This window comes from Cebidichthys violaceus, unplaced genomic scaffold (genome assembly GCF_023349555.1).
Source record: "Cebidichthys violaceus isolate CVI_PGR_0920_01 unplaced genomic scaffold, fCebVio1.0.p SCAF_29, whole genome shotgun sequence".
NCBI lineage: Eukaryota > Metazoa > Chordata > Actinopteri > Perciformes > Stichaeidae > Cebidichthys > Cebidichthys violaceus.
Window position 1 is genome coordinate 4,833,065 of NW_027176472.1, and position 23,515 is coordinate 4,856,579.

The window sequence follows — 23,515 nt, forward strand, 5'->3', positions numbered from 1 at the left end:
TCAGCAGCGGTGTCGTCCTCGAGCGGAAGCAATGCCGGCAGCTCTTCTCGGAAATCTTTGCCATCAAAGCATCTGACGAAAACGCACAACTGTGAGATATCCGTGTTGTCAGTGGACTCGTCAATAGCCAGCGAAATATATTTGGCTTCCTTGACCCCGTCAATGACAGCTCGCTGGACTTGCTCCGCCAAAACGTGTACGCGACGTGCATTAGTCGAGGCAGATAGAGGTACTTGTTTGACAGATGCAATAACTCTGTCCATTGATTTGTCGGGGGCAAGTTCCTCCAGAACGGTGATCATGCACTCCTTTAAAACCTCACTTTCCGTGAAAGGCCGGTTATGTCTGCAAAGCACCCAAGCAGCCTGCAGGGATGCACACGTTACTCTCTTGATCAGTTAAAGTTCGAGTAATAATGCCACTTGCACGGGAGTAGGCAGATTCAATGTGGCGATTTTTCTCTGACGCGCCTCTGACTGATCAGTTTTTCAAGTGCTCTATAAGTAAAGTTGACTTAATTGAGTTGAGGCAAAATATCTATCACCCCTGGTGGTTGTCTGTGGTATAGGTGATAGGAGCCTGACTCATAAAGGCCTTCAGTTTTGTAATGAAATGGAAAAAGTATAAACAATAAACATCAATCATAATGTTATACCAAAATTTTTATTTTTATTTCATTTTTATTTAAGGGTCCGGCCCCCAAGGAGACTGTCTGGTAAAATTCTGGCCCTCTGACAAATATAGTTGATGACCCCTGCTGTCGACACTGCAGTTGCAGCAACAGTTGCAGTAGACATACTGGCACCTTCATTAATATCAGGTTCACTTGCTTGTCTTTTTTCTTCCAGTCGCACTGATGGATGAACAGTTGTCGTGTGTCTGTGCAGGTTGTTTGTGGAGCCAGCTCCATATGAGATTTTAGTCTTGCAGACTCTACATTCTGCCTTAGTTTGGTCAATGATTGTCCAGATTTTGCTGCGTTTCCTGTTGACACTCATTTTTTCAACTTTTTTTTTTTTTACCTTTCCAGTCCGTTGCTCTCTTTCTCTCTCGTGACTCGTCTCCCTCCCTCCTGTTCGTGTGCTTGCTGTGTGCTGTGCTGTGTGTGTAACTCCCGCCCCTCCCCCCTCTGCTCAGCGCAGGAGAGAGAGAGAGAGAGAGAGAGAGAGAGAGAGAGAGAGAGAGAGAGAGAGAGAAACAACAAACAAAGCGGCTCCCAATCAGGAGTCGGCTCCCGTCGTTCACGTCAAAGAGCTCTCAGAGCCGTTTCGTTCGCGACCGACACGTCACTACATTGGATGTCCTCGTATAACTTGCAGGTTTTATAGAGTATTTGGTGTATCCTTTCAAGTTGATTGATTGGACCAGATGGGTTTATGGAATTCTGTTGACAGTTGACTAGAGAGAAGTTGGCGCCGTTAAAAGCCGGTATTCTCACACATAAGGGTGTCGGACAGACGTGTCCTAGTGAACTTGTAGTATTTAAAGAAGATCTGGTGTATCCTTACGAGTGAGAAAGGGTCTTCGTTTAAGATACGAGAATCAACAGTAACTAGAGAAAAAGGGTAAGAGTCACAGTAAGTCTGAGCCTGAGCAGCCTGGTGCCAAAGTCTTACCTCCAATAATAAAATACATGTGGGACAAAGATAATCAGACGGCCGAACAATTGGAAGAATAGATAAAATTGGGGATCCCTGGAAAAGGCAACTTTAGCCTACGACAAAAATGTGATCAACTCAACCCGTGTCTGGAGCAGAGAGGAAAAGGAGAAGCAGAAACAGATGAAGTGATGTCCAAGAGGTAAAGAAAGAAACAGATGTGTTTGAATGAGACACATACAACTGATAGAAAAGGAAAATATACTGTTTTTGTATTTGTTTTACATGGTCGAGTGGATCCTGATCTGGTCTCCAACGCCGCTGCTGTTTGCTCTCCAGACATAAACAACATTACAGTCAAACCCACCACTCAACACTCCAAGGATGAAGAAGAAGAAGGAGACTCATCAAAACCTACAGGCACCATGTCAACGCTCACAGCTACAAGCCCGTCAATGAACACTGGTGACAATATGAACCTGATCATCTGAACGCGAGACAAAGAGGACATTACTACAGAGACAGAAGACGTGAAGAAGAAGAAGAAGCCATGACTCATGTGGAGAGTTCAAAGAGCAACTTCACAGAATTCAAGAGAACTATGACCTCCTTTGTGCGTTATCATAAAAGATGTGCGGCATTCACACCAGCCGTAATCAACCTGGAATATGTGATATACCACAGAACTTTGTAAGAAGGCTTTCCTGCCATCTATGAATCTGAAAAACATCACACTAAAGAGAGTTGTGTGATATGGAAGACTGCAACCATATTACAAGATGCTGAACACGCTGAGGAGCAGATCAACGACAGAGAACAAGCAAAGACTTTCATCAGCTCAAACTGGAGGAGGCCCAGCTGACGATGGAATCAGATCATGACAGGAGAGGAGCAAAGCTGACTTTGGAAAACAAACACCGGCTGAAAACTTTGTGTGCCATAAAAGTGGACACTTGGACATTGTCTAAGGGACGGCCCGCAATCTCCATGGAGACAGGACTGGAGGGAGGGCTCAACATCAGCAGTCAAGAGGGGAGGAGCAGGCGGAGGGGCGGACCTCAGTGATGGACCATTCGATGCACAAACATTACAACACAGAGGGTGAGTCAACTTTAGATTCTGACTATGACAACCTTGTACATCAATACACACATTAGAAACCAGACAAACACCACTCACACCCACATACCATGTGTACTCAAATGAAAATGAAGGTTTTAGAAAGTTACCACCAACTATGTTAACTGTTAAAGGTAAAAATGTTACATTTGGAGGAGAGAGTGAGATGGAGAAGTTATGTATGATGGACATTTATTGCACAGAAAATACTGCGGCTACTTTTTCCTGTACTTGTGCACAAAGACAGTAAATTCTGATTCTCATTTAAAGGAAGAAGCTCTACCTGGACCCGGTGTCCTCAGGGACATTCAGAAAGTCCTGGTGTATTTCACAGTGTCTTGAGAGACAATCTGGCTCATTCATAGTGACCAAATGGTTCTGCCTTGTTACAACATGTTGATGACATCATGATTTGCAGCCCCACAGAAGAAGCATGAAAATTTGAGTAATTTACAATTACAGTTATCCTACTTAGATTTTGTCTGCAAATGGTCACAAGGATATCTGTCAAAATGAAATTCACTCTGGATAAAGTTTCATATGTGGGACATGTGATCACAGCAGAGGACAAAACCCTCTCTCCCAAGAGAATACAGGCAATTCAAAATGTGCCTAAAACACAACTAAGAAACAGATGATGAGCTTTATATGAATGACGTCATATTAGATCAGTGGATCCTAAACTTCTCACAAAGAGAGGCATTCCTCTCTTCCATGATTCATGGTGAACATCTTTCTGCTCAGAACAAAGTGACCTGGACTGACTCCTCGACTGCTGCTTTAATGACATGAAGAGCTTTACTGTCAGCTCTGACACTTGGACTACTTAAACTACACACCGTTCACACAGTACGTTGACCAAAGAGACGGTTACATGACATCACTTATGACTCAGGACCATGGGGGGACAGAGACCTGCTGCATATGTCTCTACTAGACTAGACCCTGCAGCAGCTGACCTTCCTCTGTCAAAGTGTCTGCTGCTGTGACACGTGACATTGTTGGTTATAGTGAGCTCACACTCAAGGTTCCTGATGCTGTATCACACACTAGATTAGATGAATACATTAGATGAGCCTAACATTACTGTGAAACAATGTACTATCCTTAATCCTGCTGCTCTTGTTCCTACTGCAGCAGATGGAGAACCAAATAACTGTGTTGATTTCTCCTGAACAGATCTGCACACAGAGACCTCACAGACACGCCCACCCAATGCTGATTTAGAACCGTTAGCGGACGGTTTGATAGCCGGACACGTGAGACGGGTTGTTGGGTTTGCTGTAGTCTCATCACATGACACTCTGTGCAGCGGTAAGTTGGCATCACACTTCTCTGCTCAAGCTGCAGAACCTGTGGCTCTTACAGAAGTCTGGAAGCTCGCTGCAACACAACAGTTACCATTGACACTGACTCTGGCTACGCCTTTGGTGTAGAGCACGACTTTACTGCCCTGTGGAAACACAGAGGCTTTCTGACATCATCCGGCAAACCCAGTTCTCACCGCCGTCTGGTGGCCGACCTGCTAGAAGCCAAACCGCTCCCTAAAACTGTCTGTGTTATGTGATGAAATGTGATGCTCACACTAACGCTTCTGATTTTTCAGGTCATTTTGATGTATGATATTCAAGAATTGCAGACATTGGCTATCCCTAAAGAGCAAAAGTATTGGGCCTCATCTGATCCAGTTTACACAATGATGTATGGATGGACCCAGACAATTGCCAAGTGATCTCTTTTAGCTCACAGCAGAGATAACTTGGAAAAAGGGGGAATATGTCATTTTATTATTCATATTTTATTACTAATATTTATTTAGATTAAATCTACATACTTTTACAATGGAAACTGTCCCATGCAGAGTGTAATCCTTTTCTTCAACTGTCTCATCAAAGTGAATAAGAACACCACTTAGGTCCAGCTAGTATAAATGTTGAAGAACATTTGACCTCTTTTCTACTATATCTTCTCATGAAAACACATGATGACGTGATGAGCTGGCCCTCTATATTAAATAATATCAATATCACTGTGTTCAAATGAGTTGGTAACTGACATTAGGGAATGTAAAAGAACTGCAACAATAAATGTTCATCTGTTATTTATTTAGAAATTACAATACGATGTGTTTTCTCTGAAACAGTTGGCCTAATACGGTACAGCAGGGGTCACCAATAGGTGGACCCTGGACCTGGAACTGATAGATAACTGAGAATTATTACATTTTTGATGGAGCGCTTTTATTTCAACCGGCACAGCTTTTCCAGCCTTTACGGCACTCGTTCAGTGGCGCGGTAAACACAGCGACCAATTGCATGCGTTGTAAGTCACACCATGTGATGCAGCCAATCACATATATTCTGACAAGGTTCACGACTCAAGAGACGAGGAAAGAGAACGAAGAGTAGAAGAACAACGTGAGTCAGAAGTTATTTCACATGACGTTCTTCAAAAAGAGAGAAGTGGTCAGAGAGACCAGAGAGTCCAGAGTCCAGAGAGACCAGAGTCCAGAAAGACCAAAGAGACCAGAGTCCAGAGAGACCAGAGAGTCCAGAGTCCAGAGAGACCAGAGTCCAGAGAGACCAGAGAGTCCAGAGAGTCCAGAGAGTCCAGAGACCAGAGAGACCAGAGTCCAGAGAGTCCAGAGAGACCAGAGTCCAGAGAGGCCAGAGTCCAGAGAGTCCAGAGAGACCAGAGTCCAGAGAGACCAGAGAGACCAGAGTCCAGAGAGACCAGAGAGTCCAGAGAGACCAGAGTCCAGAGAGACCAGAGAGACCAGAGAGTCCAGAGAGACCAGAGAGTCCAGAGTCCAGAGAGACCAGAGAGACCAGAGTCCAGAGAGTCCAGAGAGACCAGAGAGTCCAGAGAGACCAGAGACACCAGAGAGACCAGAGAGACCAGAGTCCAGAGAGTCCAGAGAGACCAGAGAGTCCAGAGAGACCAGAGTCCAGAGAGACCAGAGAGACCAGAGTCCAGAGAGACCAGAGTCCAGAGAGACCAGAGAGTCCAGAGAGACCAGAGAGACCAGAGTCCAGAGAGACCAGAGAGACCAGAGTCCAGAGAGTCCAGAGAGACCAGAGAGACCAGAGTCCAGAGAGACCAGAGTCCAGAGAGTCCAGAGAGACCAGAGAGACCAGAGTCCAGAGAGACCAGAGAGTCCAGAGAGACCAGAGAGACCAGAGTCCAGAGAGACCAGAGAGACCAGAGACCAGAGAGACCAGAGACCAGAGAGACCAGAGTCCAGAAAGACCAGAGAGACCAGAGTCCAGAGAGACCAGAGTCCAGAGAGACCAGAGTCCAGAGAGACCAGAGTCTTTAACCAACGATGAACAGACTCTTATAGGTTCATTCTTCCTCCGGACAGTTTAAAACCAGTAGGTTTCATATGTTCAGAGACCATGACTATAATTAAAGCGGTAATGTGAAGCGCCACTACGAGACAAAGCACAACTCTTTTTCATGAACGTACCATCTCACATCTGAACTGAATTAAAGCTGCAGGACGATTCAGTTCAATACATTTTTCTAAAATGAAGTCATTTATTTTAAGGGCCACATTTTTCTAAAGCTTTCTGTCATGTAATGTTTTTGATCCAACTCTTATTTTACTTGAAATGAGAGAACATTTATTTATTATTAGAGTATGTACTATTTATAATTCATCCAGTTCAATTCAAAAGTGGACAATAAATATTGTTGAGATATTATTCAATTTAACTTTCTTTATTTGATTTGACAGTCAGTTGCTACGTACAGACGTTAGTACAACTGTCATAGCGTGAGTCATTATTGTGTGTTGTATTGTAACCCTTTGATTGGACCTAGTTGAACTTTGACATACTATACTTCAGGGTATTTAATTCAGAGAATAACTAAGTAGCATCATGTATCTGTAGACCTCAGGTTTGTTATAGCTTTCTACTTTAAATATGATTTAATACTTTAAGAAGTTCGTCACCTGATTTATTTCTCACAGGGAGGTTAAAAAGATTTTTTTTCCACGACATGTGGTCGTTCTGCTACCTGAATGTAACGTCAAGGTCAGCTATGACCAGGAGAACATATTATTCTAGAGGGCAATGACCAGCGGTGAAGCTGTGAAGCAATAAACTCCACCACCAGTGAAGTAAAGAGAATCTAAGCAAAGCAGATTGACGGAGCGAGCACTTTCAGTAGCATTTGAAAGGTTGATGAAGACCGCTAACTGTGGGATGCTATCGCTAGAATGGTGAAGAGGAATGCACACCTTAAGAAAGTCTAGCGACTGATTTACTCATGAGTGAGACATTAGTGTTCCTGGTGCGTGGTCCTGACAGGACTTTCTGGTGAAAACATCTTACATGATGCAGATATCTGAGAACTACTCACGGAGAAATCCTTAAATAGCCCGCCGATGGACACGAGTTGTGAGAATACACCAGTACGCATGAAGAGAGTTGCCGTTCTGCCAGCTGACCATGCTTATAGTGATGAGGTCAGCGATAACCAGGCATTTGTTTAAATGAGGCCGGCTTGATCTTTCTTAAGGACTTCATGATTGCGCTGCTAAGGAAAACTGAGCATGACCTGAATGATCGTGCCTTTTGCATGAAGTATTTCATTTGCTTGATTGAAAATTAAACCATGAAACAACCATAATAATCTCCCCGACAACTGTACTTGTAGTTACGCAACATGAGAGCCTCAGAATGGGGACGGCTACACTAAGGTACTGATGAGAACCTTGCAAGTTCCATCTAAGTGAGCCTGCAACACTGCAGACGCTGCATATCTAATACTCTTAGGAACAGAGGGTGAAATACGTCCTAACTGCGAGTGTCTCCAATATCCCAGCTTAAAATGAGCCATATAGATACCGTATTAAAAAGGTAGGTTAATTGAGGCCCGCCTCTATTACCGAATATACGGTAATAGTACTTCCACTGAACAGGGAACGCCAAGAAAACACGCATCGTTACGGGTTTGACACGACCTAAAACTACTGACGACCAGCCGGACCGCATTTATCAGATTGAGAAGACGGTCTGGTTCCAACACGTGGATTCATGTCTTCACCTTGATTGTTGAGCGACTTGAAGTGAACGAATGCGGAGCGCATGAAGCTGCAGCCACGAGGAGCCGGCGCTGAGGGACGCCGGTATGAGCGGAGGGATTTTCGGCCCCGTGGCGTGCATCGATCGTTTGCTGGATTCAGCCTGAGAATGCGTGGTGCCGAACAGGTTGCTACCTGCACAGAGTGACCCGGAGGAACCAGTGAGGTTCCCGGCAGGGAAACGAGAGGAGAAGATGCTTTCTCTGCTGACAAACTGGACGTCGGCTTTCTCCTAAACGCGAGACCGGAAAAGTAATCGCGGACGTTTTCCGATCCCGTCGGATCGTGATGAAAACGCACGGACACTGGGCTGATGGAGTGCACGAGTAACGGCGACCTGACCGTCACGGAGGGTTGCGCTACAGCAGCATGAACTACTGAAGGTAGAGAGACGGTCATATTTAAAGACAGACAGCGGCAAGATGATAGGCTAATGATGTCCTCGTGTCCTTGTGCTATTGGCTAGAGACCAGCTGATCTTAGACAGCTGATATCATGATTGACAGCCCCAAACAATAACAACAAGGAAACAATGTGTGCATGCATGAGGAGTGACGACAGATGTGTGGTAAATCAGCTATGGGCTCAGGCATGCATGAGTAGAGTCTTCCTGTCTGAACTTACACTAGAGCTTCACTTCAAACTGTCACATGACTGTAGTTGTTTTCTTCTCTTTGCTTCACAGCTGAAGATCAGGGGCATGAAGAGGACCAAGACGGCCCACAATCCATCACACCCGCAAGGTTTGTGCAGTGGATCGCGGGCCGAGGTCACGTCCCACTTCTTCCACCGGAGAAGAAGGATTCTGCTGTGATGCTCAACTTCAACACGACTGCAGTGCAGACTTTGATCGTCACGGTGTGCGTCACCCTGTTGCGTCAGCATGTGCAAAGACTATTGTCCTACCTGTAGGACACACGAGGTCCTAGGTCCACTTCAGAAAGGTTCTGATGGAGGCTTTTCATCTGGGCCCAGAGTTGAACAATGTGTAGACCGTGCTGTTAACTGCCTCTGTTCTTAAAGCTTCAATGTACACTTGATCAACGTTGAGCACAAACTGCTGCTGTTCTAATACTCTGTGTTCTGACAAAAGAAACACATCTCATTGTAATACTTCAACATGAATACATGAGTTCCATAAACACTAAAACAGTGTTGAACGTTCATGAAAGACAATCAAAAGTTACGCTTTGGAATGAAATCTTTCAACGAGACTTTATAGGATTTATTCATCCATTCATTTGACATGTGGCTTCACTGTTGTCAGTCACAACAAATACACATTTCAAACACCTTCTTTGTATACTTGTTGGTGTTAACAAGTACACAGTGGAGGTATTTCATGTTGTTCATGTGAATACAGAAACACAAGCCCTGATCAGCGTTTGAACACTTTAGAATAACATGTGTTCTGTTCTCTCTTTCATTCATTTGATGCTGGTGATTAAAAACACTTTGACACATCTGTTATTAAGACATTAAATACAAACTAAACATTACATTTTCTGAGCCCACATTATAATTGGTAGTGTAATCTAAAGTGAAGACCATGCAGTTGTACCTCGATGTTTTTCATGGTAGAAGTTGTGAGGGCTTCCTTTACAGTGTTGAAAAGCTGTTTCATGCTCAATGCTTGTGTCTGAAACAAATCAAGGAAATGGTGTGAGCTTTGATGTTCTATGAAGTAGAAACACGGGTCAAAAGTATGAATATATAATACTATGTTTGCTTCAAGATAACCTCTGCCAGGTCTGGAGCAGTAGCAGGACTCTGGAGGAGTCCGATGGTCCACAGTTGTTGTGGGGACAGATGTTGCTCTGTCCTTAAAGGATGATTGTCCCAACCCACCCTGAAGACATCAAGATCCCTCTGCAGACGTGGAAGAAATGCATGCTGGGCACAGAACAGGTGGATGCTATCAGAAGGATCTAGAACACCTTCATCCTCAAGGCTGTGAAGAATCTCTTGGTGCACGTTTGAAGCAACCATCCAAACATCTCGCCACAGACGCTCTATTCTGGTGAAAACACATCAACTTACCCTCAAGTATGTACAGTATACTGCAACAGCTGACATGATTCACTCTACTGGATATCATCAGAGAGAGATAGACCTTTGATTGTGCTCACTCTTTGCTGACAGGAAGCGTCCCCTTCACAGCCTCTGATAGTGAACATGCATGGTGCTGTGAGACATGTCCCCCTCCTTGGTCACCTCTTCCTCTAAAGAGAATGTATCACACAGTTAACGACGTTCATTAAGGTTCTAAATGTAAAAACAGAAGATATCGGCTACAATAACTGAACATCTTCATTTTGTGACGATTCCAAATCCATAGACTTTGGACAAATACCTCATAGTGTCATCAACTCTTTGTAATAATTGATGAGCAGCACAGATAGAAGGTGAAGTGATGAAGTATTGTATTCTATACATTTCATCACCAACAGGTCTTTAGACAGATACATAGTGATTTGATTCACTTTGATGTATCTTGACCAGTAATGAAGTACAGCATGTGTTTAACTCCTCAACAACTCAGCGTAGTAATTGAATTACTGTCAGTAAAGAATGGCTCCTAGTTCCCTCATGTCTTAGTTGTGCATGAAGCTCTCTGGTGATCTCACTGCTCAAAACGTTCAAACAAGAATACATGTTGAACTGACAGCTGATGCACCAATCAGTGAGGAGTGAGGACCACGGTGAGCCACACCTCTGTGTTGGTCTGACCTTAATGGAGAGACAGACTTCTGCACCGCCTCCAAGAACAACTCCAGTGCAGCGGATGCTTTATTACTGGTCGCAGCACCAGGTCCATGATCTGGAACAGAGAATATCACTCAGTGGAAATAAATTAAAGCATTTTTTCACACCCGTAAATGTAAATACAAGCTGGTTCACATCACACATGTTTGCTCTGTGCTTTAAGATGGATACTGACAGAAATATCGATCCTTTAAATGATCTCCAGGGTGGAGGATCCACTGATTGTCTCCATCACTGTGGAAGCATCAGTGTGATTCCTGTAAACATGTAAATATTACAGTGACACTCGTTATGTGTGACGCTGCACGATGGAAGCTCTGGAACTGTTAGGACCACATGAGTAGAAGAAAGGAGGGAACTAGTGTTCAGGGACCACCTCACCCACAAGAAGCTTCATTTAAAACTCCTTTTCTTGGTCCTCCTCTTGGTCCCTGATTCACTGTAAAGACTCATTGATCAGCAGCTCATTTCTATACATCAACGTTCATAAGGTGCTTTGCTTTCACCATTGATGGTTGAATGTGGGCGTGTAGAGGGAGGGGTGTGAGGCTGAACCAGCTGCTCACATTTACAGCTGGAGTTGAGATTTAAAACAGGAAGTAGCTCACTAACAGGAGAACACAAGGTTTTATGAATCACAATATGTTTCATGTGCGTTTCCTCATTTCAACGTAAACAAACATTCAGTGAGGATCCTACACTCTGGTTCATAAATGAGACCTCTGGTCTTCATCGAGCGTCTCCTCACCTGCAGCTCATCCTCTCATTAGTCCCTCAGTATTGTTACAAGTCTACTTTCACTCGGTCCTTGTCACATTCACTTGTATGTTTCTGTCAAACTCTCCAGTGTTTCCTAGTCCGTGTTCTCTGATCTGCCTGTTCTGACCCTGCTTGTCTGCTTCTTGGACTTTGGATTTTCTACCTGAACCTTTTCACATTTGGTATCCTGAGTGACTGATCTCCTGGTTTGGATCTCGCCCGACCTGATAAGTGTAATGTAATGGTACTACTTTATCGACATGCAGAGCAGAGTTATCAGGTGTGTGTGATGTCAGACGAGGGCGTGTACGGTCTGCAGTCCGCACTTGGAGCTGTACGAATCCAGTCAGTCAACAGTCTCGGTGTTATGCTAATCCTCGGCTAATAAAGTTAGTCAACGATACAACGGTCTCCTAAACTTATTTTACACATAACACCACATGGTGTCAGAAGATGGCCAAATTCCCACCTCCCGAAAACTTTGACTTCTCTCGCCCGGATCAATGGCCGGAGTGGCGCCAGAGGTTTCATCGCTTCAGGATAGCAACGAAACTCAATAAAGAGCCCGGAGAAGTACAGGTCTGTACGCTTCTCTACTCGTTGGGGAAAGAAGCCGAACATGTGTTCAAAACGTTCACGTTCATGGAAGAGGACGAGGAAGATGCAGATGATTATGAGACTGTAATGGCGAAAACTGAACAGTTATTTCGTACCGAAGGTGAATACGATTCATGAAGGAGCACGTTTCAATCAGCGCACTCAAAAGCACGGAGAAACCTCGGAGGAGTACATCAGAAGCCTGTATGAGCTAGCTGATACCTGTGCATTTACAGATGTGAAAGATGAAAATATCCGTGACAGGTTAGTCATAGGGACATTAGATAAAGAGCTATCAGAGAAGCTACAGCTAATGCCTGACTTGACGCTCGATAAAGCGGTAGAGCTAGTGCGGCAGTCTGAACAAGTAAAAGGGCATAATAGCCAGCAGGGAGCTAATGCTAACTGTTCTCAAGTGAGTGAAGTAGCTAACAAGCAGCGTGCGCAATACAATGAAAAACAGAGAAACGGACGCTGGCAGACAAAAGAGGCCAGAGTAAAACAAGGTGTTAACAATAAGGGACACAAATGTTCTAGATGTGGCAGAGTGCGCGCTAAAGAAGACATATGTGCTGCACGTGACGCAGAATGCCACAAGTGTAAAAAGCTAGGACATTTTGCAGCAGTATGCCGTTCCCGCGTGATCAACGACGTCACTGCACCCTACGAGGGAGGAGACGGGAGACGCGTTCAATTCCTGGGGGAAATTACAGATGTGGATGACTCAAACAAGGCATGGATGGTAAAACTACCAGTGCAAGATATCAAAATAGACTTTAAAATCGACACAGGAGCAGATTTAAGTGTCATTTCAGAAAAGACTTTTAACCTGCTGACAAATAAGACTTAAAACTGGTGTGACCAAATTAGGCAGCCCAGGCGGTAGAGTGAACTGCAAGGGTTACTTCACAGCTACTACCGAGTGGAAAAAGCAAACATTCAGGTTTAAAGTAAATGTGATAAAGGGGCCACATGGCAGCAACCCGCTGAGCCGTAATGTAGCTATTGCTATGGGCTTAGTCAAGCGAATAGAAGAGATTAGAAGCACAGAGCATTTGAGTGATGCCAGCCCAGCAGACATAGGCAGCAGACTGAAGATAAAACCAATCAAAATCAGACTGCAGAAGGATGCTGTACCCTACAGTGTGACTACGGCAAGGCGCGTGTCAGTGCCTATGCTCTCTAAAGTAAAAGACGAACTGGACCGCATGGTAGCCAGTGGCGTGATAGAGCCAATCAAGGAGCCCACGGAGTGGTGCGCTCCGATGGTTGCTGTACCCAAGAAGAACAAAGAGCAGCCAAGGATCTGCGTTGATCTAAAACGCCTGAATAAAGCAGTGAAGAGGGAGAAGTTTATTCTGCCCACAATAGATGGCATCCTACCTAAACTCGCAGGCGCAAAAGTGTTTTCCCTTTTGGACGCAGCAAGTGGTTTCTGGCAGATACCACTAGACAGAGAGAGTGCTAAACTCACTACCTTCATAACTCCCTTTGGAAGGTATTTCTTTAATAGACTGCCATTTGGGATCACAAGTGCACCAGAAATCTTTCAACGTGAAATGACTGAGCTCTTGAAAGATCAAGAAGGCCTGGCGGTTTACATGGACGACATCCTTATTTATTCAGACTCTGAAGAAGTCCATGAAGTGAGACTCCGAAAGACTCTAGACACACTGGAGAAAGCTGGTTTAAAGCTAAACCGTGACAAATGTCTCCTGCGTCAGCGACGACTCAACCACCTCGGACACTGCATCGATGAGCATGGCATTCGGCCAGATGAGGCTAAGGTCAAGGCCGTCACTGAGCTTGAGCCACCGAACAATGTCACTGATCTGAGAAGGATCCTGGGGATGATACACTACTTAGGCAGGTACCTGCCAAACCTGTCTGAGGTCACCAAACCCCTCAACGACCTACTCAAAAACAACGTGACATGGGCATGGAGTGCAGTGCAGGAGGAAGCCTTTAAGAAGGTAAAAGAACTCATCACAATGTCACCTGTACTAGCATTCTACGATGTGAGTAAGCCTACTATTATCAGTGCAGATGCTAGTAGTTATGGCTTAGGTGGAGTCCTGCTTCAGAAACATGATGAACAGTTAAAACCAACAGCGTTTTGTTCCAGAACACTCACTGATGCTGAGCGACGCTATGCGCAAATTGAAAAGGAGTGTCTTGCTGCAGTGTGGGCCTGTGAGAAGTTTTCCAGCTACCTCTATGGACTAGACTCCTTTACTCTACAGAGTGATCACAAGCCACTTATTCCCTTGATAAACTGTAAAGATCTCGACTCGGTGCCTATGAGGTGTCAGAGACTTCTACTACGTATGATGCGTTACAACCCTACAGCTGTGTATGTGCCGGGGAAACAACTTATCATAGCAGATACACTGTGTAGACATCCCCAGGCTACTGTCACACAGGAAATCGCAGAGCTGACCAGTGAAATAGAAGCCTATGAGAAAGCAATCCACGAATCATGGCCCATTTCACCCACCAAGCTCGACATGGTCAAACAACAGACCCTACAGGACGCTGAACTGCAGATGGTTCAACACTACGTGATGTCGGGATGGCCCAAGTATGCTGTTAAAGTGCCCAACAAGGTAAAAGACTACTACGCTTCCAGAAATCATCTCACAGTTTCAGAAGGACTGGTGTTGTATAATGATAGAATAGTAGTGCCGCGGATGATGAGGTCTGAGATATTACAGCGCATACATGATGGACATCAAGGCATAGTGAAGTGCCGGGAGCGGGCTAGGTGTAGTGTGTGGTGGCCTGGAGTCAGCAAGCACATCCAGGACGCTGTCGGCACACGTAAGGACTGTCAGGAGTCCAAGCCGACCCAGAAAAGAGAACCTCTGATCACTACTCCGCTACCCAGTCGCCCATGGGAAAGAGTAGCAGCCGACATATGTGAGTTGAACAAACAGAACTACTTGGTAGTTGTAGACTATTTTTCACGATATATAGAAATAGCCTACCTCAACGACGTGTCAGGTGAAACCACGAGAGCTAAGCTGAAGAACACCTTTGCTAGATGGGGGTGCCCAAATGAACTTGTCACAGACAATGGTCCCCAATTTTCAGGCAGAGCTTTCATGCAGTTCTCTAAGGAGTATGATTTTAGACATATCACTTCCAGCCCTCACTACCCTCAAGCAAACGGTGAGGCAGAGAGAGCTGTGCAGACAGCCAAACGGATCCTGAAACAAACGGACCCTTTTTTAGCCCTCTTGGTCTACAGAGCGACCCCGCTTCAAGCCACAGGCGTGAGCCCAGCTTGTAATGGTAAAATATGTATTTGCTTATGTGTTGCCACATATCATGGAGATAGATGCAGCGCTGTCCTCATTTTGACCCTGAAACTGTTTTGCAACATGTTCGTGTGCTTGACCTTAAACCCTTTCACCCTGTGTCCCGAGAAGCGTCTGCCGACGGCTTAGTTCCACAACCTGTTGTCTAGTTCCATAACCTTTAGATGGCTCGTAACAAAGACTCTCTGATGGAGCATAGGGGAAGTAAGCCATATTGCAAAACGTATGACTTGGGCGTCTGCACACAAAGGGTGCGTTTTGAACTGTATAAATATCCTCCACTCTGTATGTATCATTTGAAGATCACTTATGCAGACGCTGTAACACGTCTCTGCATAACTGTCCTCCGCTTGCAAGCAATAAATTGATTCACATCATTTGAATCATTCATCACAGTATTGTCTTTATTGGAAATTCTTCTTTACCCCGTTCCACCCAGAGAATTCCACAACAACTTGGCATCACAAACAGGATACGTTGACCGTCCGTCAGGCTCCAGGACGTCGTCGGAGGAAAAGGCCTTCCCAGGATCACCTAAAAGAATCCTTTCCTATACCTCCTTAGACCAGAGAGAAGGAACCGACACATCCAAAGAGACCTGATTGGCGTCACACGTATCCAACGAAAAAATAATTAAAATCTGAAAGAAACGGGTAAGACGTTTTTACAAATTATAAGTAATTATCTAAACAATACAGATGAATGAACGAATCCTGTGTATAGTTTTCGGTGTACAATTGTGTTTAACCATTATCTCAGTGCTACTCGACATGATTGTGATCCACCATAAAGTAAAGAATATTAAAGTAAGAATCGTAAAAATTACAACTACTAAAACATGAATTTAATGAAAATTAAATAAGAATCGTAGTAGGGTAATGATAAACGTGAACTTTAATTAAAAAGGTTTTTGTGAAGTTTTTCCGAAGAATAAAGAAACTAAGTTTTACAGTGACGACTGTATCATAACTAAACGCGTAAAACCACACCTGAAAGATGGGTGGAAAAGGAAGTAAAGATGGGGAACCTGAGGGTCCTTTGGTGGACACAATGAAACATAACAACAACACATGCCCATCATTCTCTCCACCACCGTCATATGGTCAAGTTGCCCATCATGGGCCTCAAAATCAACTTGAGGGGCCAACGGCATTCCGTCCAGACACTCGTCTCAACCAACAACAACAACGGGTCGCGTCACAGGCTGCTGAAGCCTACCAACAGCTACCTCAAACTCCAACCAGACCGAATAACCCATTCTCGTCTCCGATCGCGACCAGCACACCTTGGTCCTTAGCTGATCCACACTCCTGGCAAGGAGGGGCAGGAGCTCTGGTGAACCTCCTCAGCCCTACACCATCAACGCCTGCGCCGTCACCATCACCATCACCGTTCATTTGGACTCCCCGGACACTCTTACATGTCCCATGATCCAAGTACCTGGACCAGACTTAACCACCAACATTGTTTTCCGCCCTTGGACGACCAGAGACATGGAACAAGCCTCTCAACACCTGCCGCCCATCACCAATAGTACAAAGTTAGCAAGAGAATTCCTGATCTTCTGCAAAGAGTTTTCCCCAACCGGAGCAGAAGTCCACAGACTGTTAGTCAAACATATGGGTCCGGGCGAGTTCAGCAAAATCAAAGCTGTCGTCACAGGACTGGGTCACGACTCTCACTTGAAGAAAACAGAATGGGGACATGCTGACAACAACCCGTACACCACGTACGTCACTGCAGTTTGTGCCGCTGCCGTAGCTTCATTCCCCATGAGAGTTAACATGTCTGTCATCAACGGAGTAAAACAAAAGCCTGGCGAGGACATCAACACCTACTACCAGCGCCTACTGACGGTTTTCCAACAACATAGCGGCTTGGAAGAACCAGCAGACCGCACAGACCCTTCTGTGTGGGAGACACACCTGAAAAATGTGTTCATGCAGGGACTCTTCCCTGAAATAAAAGTACTAACCACGCGCTCTGTCATTGGAATGGAAGATGCAAGATTAGAAGAAGTCCTCAAACACGCCAGACACAATCATCAGCTGCACCAAGAGAACACTTGCCGTCAAGAAAAACGTACAAAAAGCCAGACCGACAAAGCACAGCTTTCCATGTTGCAGGCCGTCACTCAGATGACGCTCGGCGCAGAAGGAGGGGCTCCACTTCAACATGGTTCCTCCTCTTGGCGCGGAAGAGGAAGAGGCAGAGGGTTTACACGTGGTCGAGGGCGTTTCCAAAATGGCCGCCAAGGAGGACCGACGCCTGTCGGTCCTAACGAATGCTTTATCTGCAAAAAAGAAGGACACCGGTCCAGAGACTGCCCTGAAAAAGGACAACACCGAGGTCGACAGCGCCACCTAGCGGGTGACCGAGGTGAACGTTCTAACCAACACCAATTCGGCTCAGACTGACGTGATGACGGGGAGGAAGGAGGCGCATGTGGGGAGATGAGAACACCTGCCTCAAGGAGACACCTAGAAAAGGGAAGTGATGCACACAACACACACGCTGGCAATGAAGAAACGCTTCCGCAGGCTCATACACACACACACACACACACACACACACACACACACACACACACACACACGCAGTTTGTACACCAGAGCAACAACAGGTACTTTTGAGTATTATCTCTCATTTAGAAAAACAGCACACAACATCACATCCTCCTCACACATATGCAATGTTTTCTTCGTCCTCGTATAAAAACATGCCCATGACTGATGTAAACGTTAATGGTGTCAAGCTCTCGTTTCTAGTTGATTCAGGAGCAACTTATTCTGTTATTCAACACAAACATTTTCCTACTCAAAGAATGAGTGGTAGATATGTCTATTCTCAGGGAGCATCAGGGTTAACGGTAACAGAAAAATGTACTATCCCTATGACAAGTGTGCACACCGACCAGACAGACTCATTACCTGACAGACGAGTGAAACATTCGTTTCTACTTTCTTCTTTCTGCCCCATCAATCTCATGGGCAGAGACCTCATGTGCGCTCTAGGCATCAGCCTAATTTCCACTGCTACAGGACTACAGGTGGTCAGGCGTAATGCCACACCTCACATGATGCATGACTCCTTTGCACCTCTGTTTGTGTATCGGTGGTGGATTTCTGTCAATGTTGCAAGACAACTTTGCATAGACACACACAAGCTTGTGTCACCTCGTGCACAATTCATGAAACCAGAACATTTGCGTTGCACGGCACACGTATCAGAAGGACCTGATGACGCTTATGAAAGACACTTTCTGAAATATCTGAATGACTCGCTGCTCACTTCAACTCTGTACTGGTCTGATTTCATGTCTGCAGTCTCTGTCTCTCTCTCACTGCAACAGGAAACCGAGTTTGATGTCGCTAATTCTTGCCCACACATCTCACTGTCTAAAGCAGACACCGATCAATGGAGAGACTTGGGCCCCTTTGTGAAACAGTGTGTTCAGTTGACTGACTGGAACGCCACATCCGATCCTACGGTCCTGCGGTCAGCCTCAACAGGGTTTTACAGCACCGCATGTGATTGCTCTTTGCCAGCACTGAGATCTGTTTATGTTTTGCCGCAACAAACTCGCAAAACTTTCACGATGCTCACTGACCCAACTTCTATTTCTCCTGTCCTAGCTTCTATTCCACAGACGCTTTGGGCCGCCAACAAATATGATGTGGGCCTGGTGAGGAACTGCCCACCTGTGGTCATTCATGCCCGCTCTGATTTCAGACCTCACAAACATCAGTAGCCTCTTCGACAGGAGGCCATCGACGGTATCACTCCTGTGTTTGACTCACTTCTGAAAGCAGGGGTCATAGTTCCTTGTCCCGATTCTCCGGTCAGAACACCGATTTTTCCAGTAAAGAAAATAAGAGACGCAGGCAAACCAACTGAATGGCGTTTCGTGCAGGACTTAAAAGCTGCGAATGCAGCTGTCCATGCTCGTGCACCTAATGTTCCTAACCCTTACACTATTTTAGCATCTATTCCATCTGATGCTAAATGGTTTTCCGTGGTTGACCTGTCAAATGCTTTTTTCAGCGTTCCAGTGGATAAGGACAGTCAGTTTTGGTTTGCATTCAACTTCAACGGTAAGCCCTACAGTTTGACTGGTCTGTGTCAAGGTTACTGTGAATCACCTACCATCTACAGTGAGGCTCTCAGGGACAGCTCAGAAAGCCTGACCTTGTCCCCTGGGTCAGCTCTTCTCCAATACGTTGATGATCTCTTAATTGCAGCGCCTACTCAATCTCAATGCCAGACCGACACATTGGCATTACTTCGACATCTTGCTGCTGAGGGGCATAAAGCTAGCCTCTCCAAGTTACAGTTCGTTTCACAAAACGTTCACTTTCTTGGACATGACATTTCAGGTGATGGTAAAACCTTATCTCCTGACAGAATTGCGTCACACATTGCGATACCTAAACCTACCACCAAAAAACAGATGATGTCCTTTTTAGGAATGTGTTCATACTGTCGTGCGTTCGTTCCAAATTACTCTCAACTCGAAAAACCTCTTTCTGAGACCATTCACGGGAAAAATGTATCTGCACACGATAAAATACTTTGGACTAATGAAGCTACTGATGCTGTCTCAAAAATGAAATGTGTGTTACAGACCCCACCCACCCTGGGCCTGCCAAATCCGCACAAACCATTCACACAAACTGTGGATGAACGCTCCGGCTGCATGACTTCTGTGCTGCTACAATCACACGGTGACAAATTGCGCCCTGTAGCGTATTTCTCCGCAAAACTCGATCCGGTCGCGTCCGGTCTTCCTCGGTGTCTACGAGCAGTTGCAGCTGCTGAGAAAGCATCGGCGGCCTCGCGCGACATAGTGGGTTACGCTCCGTTGACTCTTCTCGTTCCTCACTCTGTTTCTCTGATTCTGTTAGAACAAAAATCATCTCATTTATCTGCGGCACGTTATTTGCGCTACCATACGTGTCTCCTCGACATGCCAAATGTAACCGTAAAACGTTGTAATGTTCTTAACCCTGCATCTTTGCTTCCCATCCCTGGAGATGGGGAGGAGCATAACTGTCTGGCTGAGCTTCAGGCTCAGCGCACTCCTCGCCCAGATCTCTCGGACACACCTCTGCCAAAACAGCGAACTGGTATTGCATGTTGATGGTTCTGCCTCTCGCAGTCTATCCACTGGGGAAAATAATGTGGGTTATGCTGTTGTCTCTGACTCTTCTACATCGTGTTCAGGTTCTCTGCCACGTCACCTCTCAGCCCAGGCAGCCGAGCTCATTGCGCTGACTGAAGCCTGTAAACTCGCGCAAGGTAAAACGGTCACAGTTCACACCGACTCACGCTATGCGTTTGGGGTGGTCCGTGACTTTGGTGCCTTGTGGAAACATCGTGACTTTTTGAAGTCTGACGGTAAACCGGTCCTACACCACACACTCATTGCTGAACTGCTCGAATCCATTCTGTTTCCTTCAGCCATTGCTGTGTGCTAGTGTGCTGCTCACACTGCTGCTAATGACACTGTGTCGAGAGGAAATGCACGTGCAGATGCAGCCACCAAAGCTGCTGCACTGCTTCCTATTGTCACCTCCTCCTCTCTACTGCTCTCAGATGTCTCACTTCCCCTTTCTCTTACAGCCATGCAGTCATTGGCCTCTTTAGAAGACAAACGTAAGTGGCGTGCATCCAACTGCTCTCTTTTGGACGGCTACTGGATGGGCCCGGATAACAAGCCGTGTTTGCCTTCACACTTTTTCGGCCATTTTGCAAAGTTGACACACGGTAGAGACCGTGTGTCAAAAGGGGGAATGTGTACCACAGTTAATGACACCTGGTTTACGAAAGGATTTGCAACCTACGCACAAAATGTTTGTGCCAGATGTGTAACGTGTGCCACTTTCAATGTCGGTCGCCCAGTAGCAGTGACCATTCAAGCTGCACATCCTCCAACAACGAGACCTTTTGAACATATCATGATGGATTTTGTTGAACTCTCTCCATCGTAAGGCAAGAAACACTGTCTAGTAATGGTAGACATGTGGTCTAAATGGGTGGAAGTTTTTCCATCAAGCAAACAAACAGCATCAACAGTGGCAAAAGCCCTGATTTCTGAAATCATTCCTCGATGGGGCATCCCAACTAAGATTTCGAGTGACAGCGGTTCTCATTTTGTGAATCAAGCTATCACCGAACTAAGTCTTTACTTGGGTATCGATTTAAAAACACACTGTGCGTATCATCCAGCCAGTGGAGGCGCTGTTGAACGAGAAAATTGCACACTCAAAACAAAGCTAGCAAAATGCTGCGCAGACACAGGTCTGCCGTGGACCAAAGCTCTGCCTCTAGTGCTGATGTACATGCGCATGAGAAAAAGAACACGAAGCAACTTGAGTCCTTTTGAAATACTGTTTGGTTTCCCTCCTCATGTAGGCACGGAAGCACCAAGGGCACCCCTCCCTTCAACCGCCTTATGCGAACATGACATGTTAACATATTGCGCACAGCTCTCCTCTGCTTTATCCACCATAAGACAACAGGTGTCAGCCGCCTTACCGAGCCCAGCTGAAACAGCTCTCCACAAACTACAGCCCGGTGACTACGTGGTGCTAAAGGATTTCAGGAGAAAGAGCTGGAAAGCGAAACGTCGGCGAGGACCGTTCCAGATACTCCTCGTTACCCAGACGGCTGTCAAAGTAGCTCAGAGAGCAACGGGGATCCACGCGTCGCACTGCAAAAGAATCCCAAGTCCGGCTGAAGCTACGGGCTTCCCAGAGCCTACTACGAGCGTCAGCCAACCGGCACCACCGTTGCAGTGACCACGGACGGGTTCACAACGGGCGGTTGACCGACAGACACCGTCGTATGTGTTCCGTGTTGAATGTCTACATCAATGCCACGGGAGCATAAACGGGGCGATCGACCATCACCGTGTTCACGGCTGAACGTTTTTCCCAACTGGACATTCAAGGAAAGGGACCCAACTGGGCCCTCTCCCCCATGACACGCGACTAGCATGTTGCACTTTTTTTGTGTATTTGCTTTCTGCTTTGGCTTATTTCTATTGTATGGTGTAATGTGTACCAAGACACAAAAGAGTGGTGATCGGTAGTGTCTCTGATGTAATTCTGTGGAAACCTTACGGTGACAACTTAAGCAGAACACATCACACAAACCAGTTGCTCGGGTGAATTCCGTACAAACCGGTGGCTACTACACCCTCTCACGTCATGGACCGGAACCGACCCTGGAGCCCTCTCAGGAGGCTTGGGGGCACTCGGTTCACTTTCTGTGCTTTATCCGTCATCATAATCATTGTTTTTGTGCCCTTTATTTTGTGGCACCTAAATCATGTTCAGTCTCTCCGTAACCAAATCAATGAAACAACACCAGCAGTAGACAACTCCACCCACTCCAATGTCACAGAGCCAAAACCTAGCCGTCGAAAAACGAGCAGTGGTAAAAACACTCAAACGCTCTCGGCTAGATGGCACCTTCAGCGATTCACACCATGTGTATTCCTCCAACATGTGGTGGCGATATGCAAACTACACGGCTGAGGAACAAAACCGCAGTGACCGTTACGTCTGTTCAATGATGCCGGCCTCTTCGCATCAACCGCGCATCATAGCCACGGGGACTCTGGGGCAAGGGGAAGGTTGTTTTGTTAGTCAGGCTGTGTCGGGGCACTATAGCGGGTATGCTGCATGGACCGACGTTGATAACTGTACCACGCTCCACGCCATGCAGCGTTTTCTGGGTAACGCTTCGTCTGCTTCCGCTTACACGGCAACACGTGTCCAATATGCACCCGGCTTACGTTTCACTTTCTGTTACGCACGCAACGGCTCTAAGCCCGTAGGTCACCTCCACACATCCATGTGTGATGTCACCTTCATCGCAGGCGACATCACCGCTGACGGGGATTGCTCATGCTGGCACAAAGACCCTAGATGGCTGTATAATAACCGGAACGAGATCGCAGACGACACCGAAGCTGATCAGATGGTCACCGACGCCGCCAACAATAATTTCACTGATTATTTTAGATTGTCATGTGCAAATGCGACGGGAAAAATCACGAGTGCGTCTATCGTAGCATGTATGCGCGCGGCGAGAGAAGAAAACGACAGACAGCCCCCGCTGCCTTTTTTATGCCTTCCAGGCCTCGTGCAATGATGGTTTCACGTACCAACCACTTAACCCCTTCCATTGCCCGCCGAGTGTAAACTGTTCTGCCGCTTACTATCAGGTCCTACCGGGAAACAACGGCACATATCCAG

General features: G+C 46.0%; 2 protein-coding genes across 2 annotated transcripts in view; both read left to right on the forward strand.

The window, feature by feature from the left end:
* Positions 1-9,150, forward strand: part of LOC137880628 (NLR family CARD domain-containing protein 3-like) — a 43,002-nt gene extending 33,852 nt beyond the window's left edge. The window contains exon 14 of the mRNA XM_068722099.1: positions 8,495-9,150. Within this exon, the coding sequence (XP_068578200.1) occupies positions 8,495-8,498 (4 nt within the window). The 3' untranslated portion in view covers positions 8,499-9,150. The remainder of the gene's footprint in view (positions 1-8,494) is intronic.
* On the forward strand, positions 922-7,492 carry LOC137880631 (balbiani ring protein 6-like). Its single transcript, XM_068722103.1, has 2 exons — positions 922-2,699; positions 3,897-7,492. Exon 2 carries the CDS (start codon positions 5,156-5,158, stop codon positions 6,044-6,046), a length of 891 nt encoding a protein of 296 aa, XP_068578204.1. The 5' UTR covers positions 922-2,699; positions 3,897-5,155; the 3' UTR covers positions 6,047-7,492.
* Positions 9,151-23,515: the final 14,365 nt, after the last annotated feature.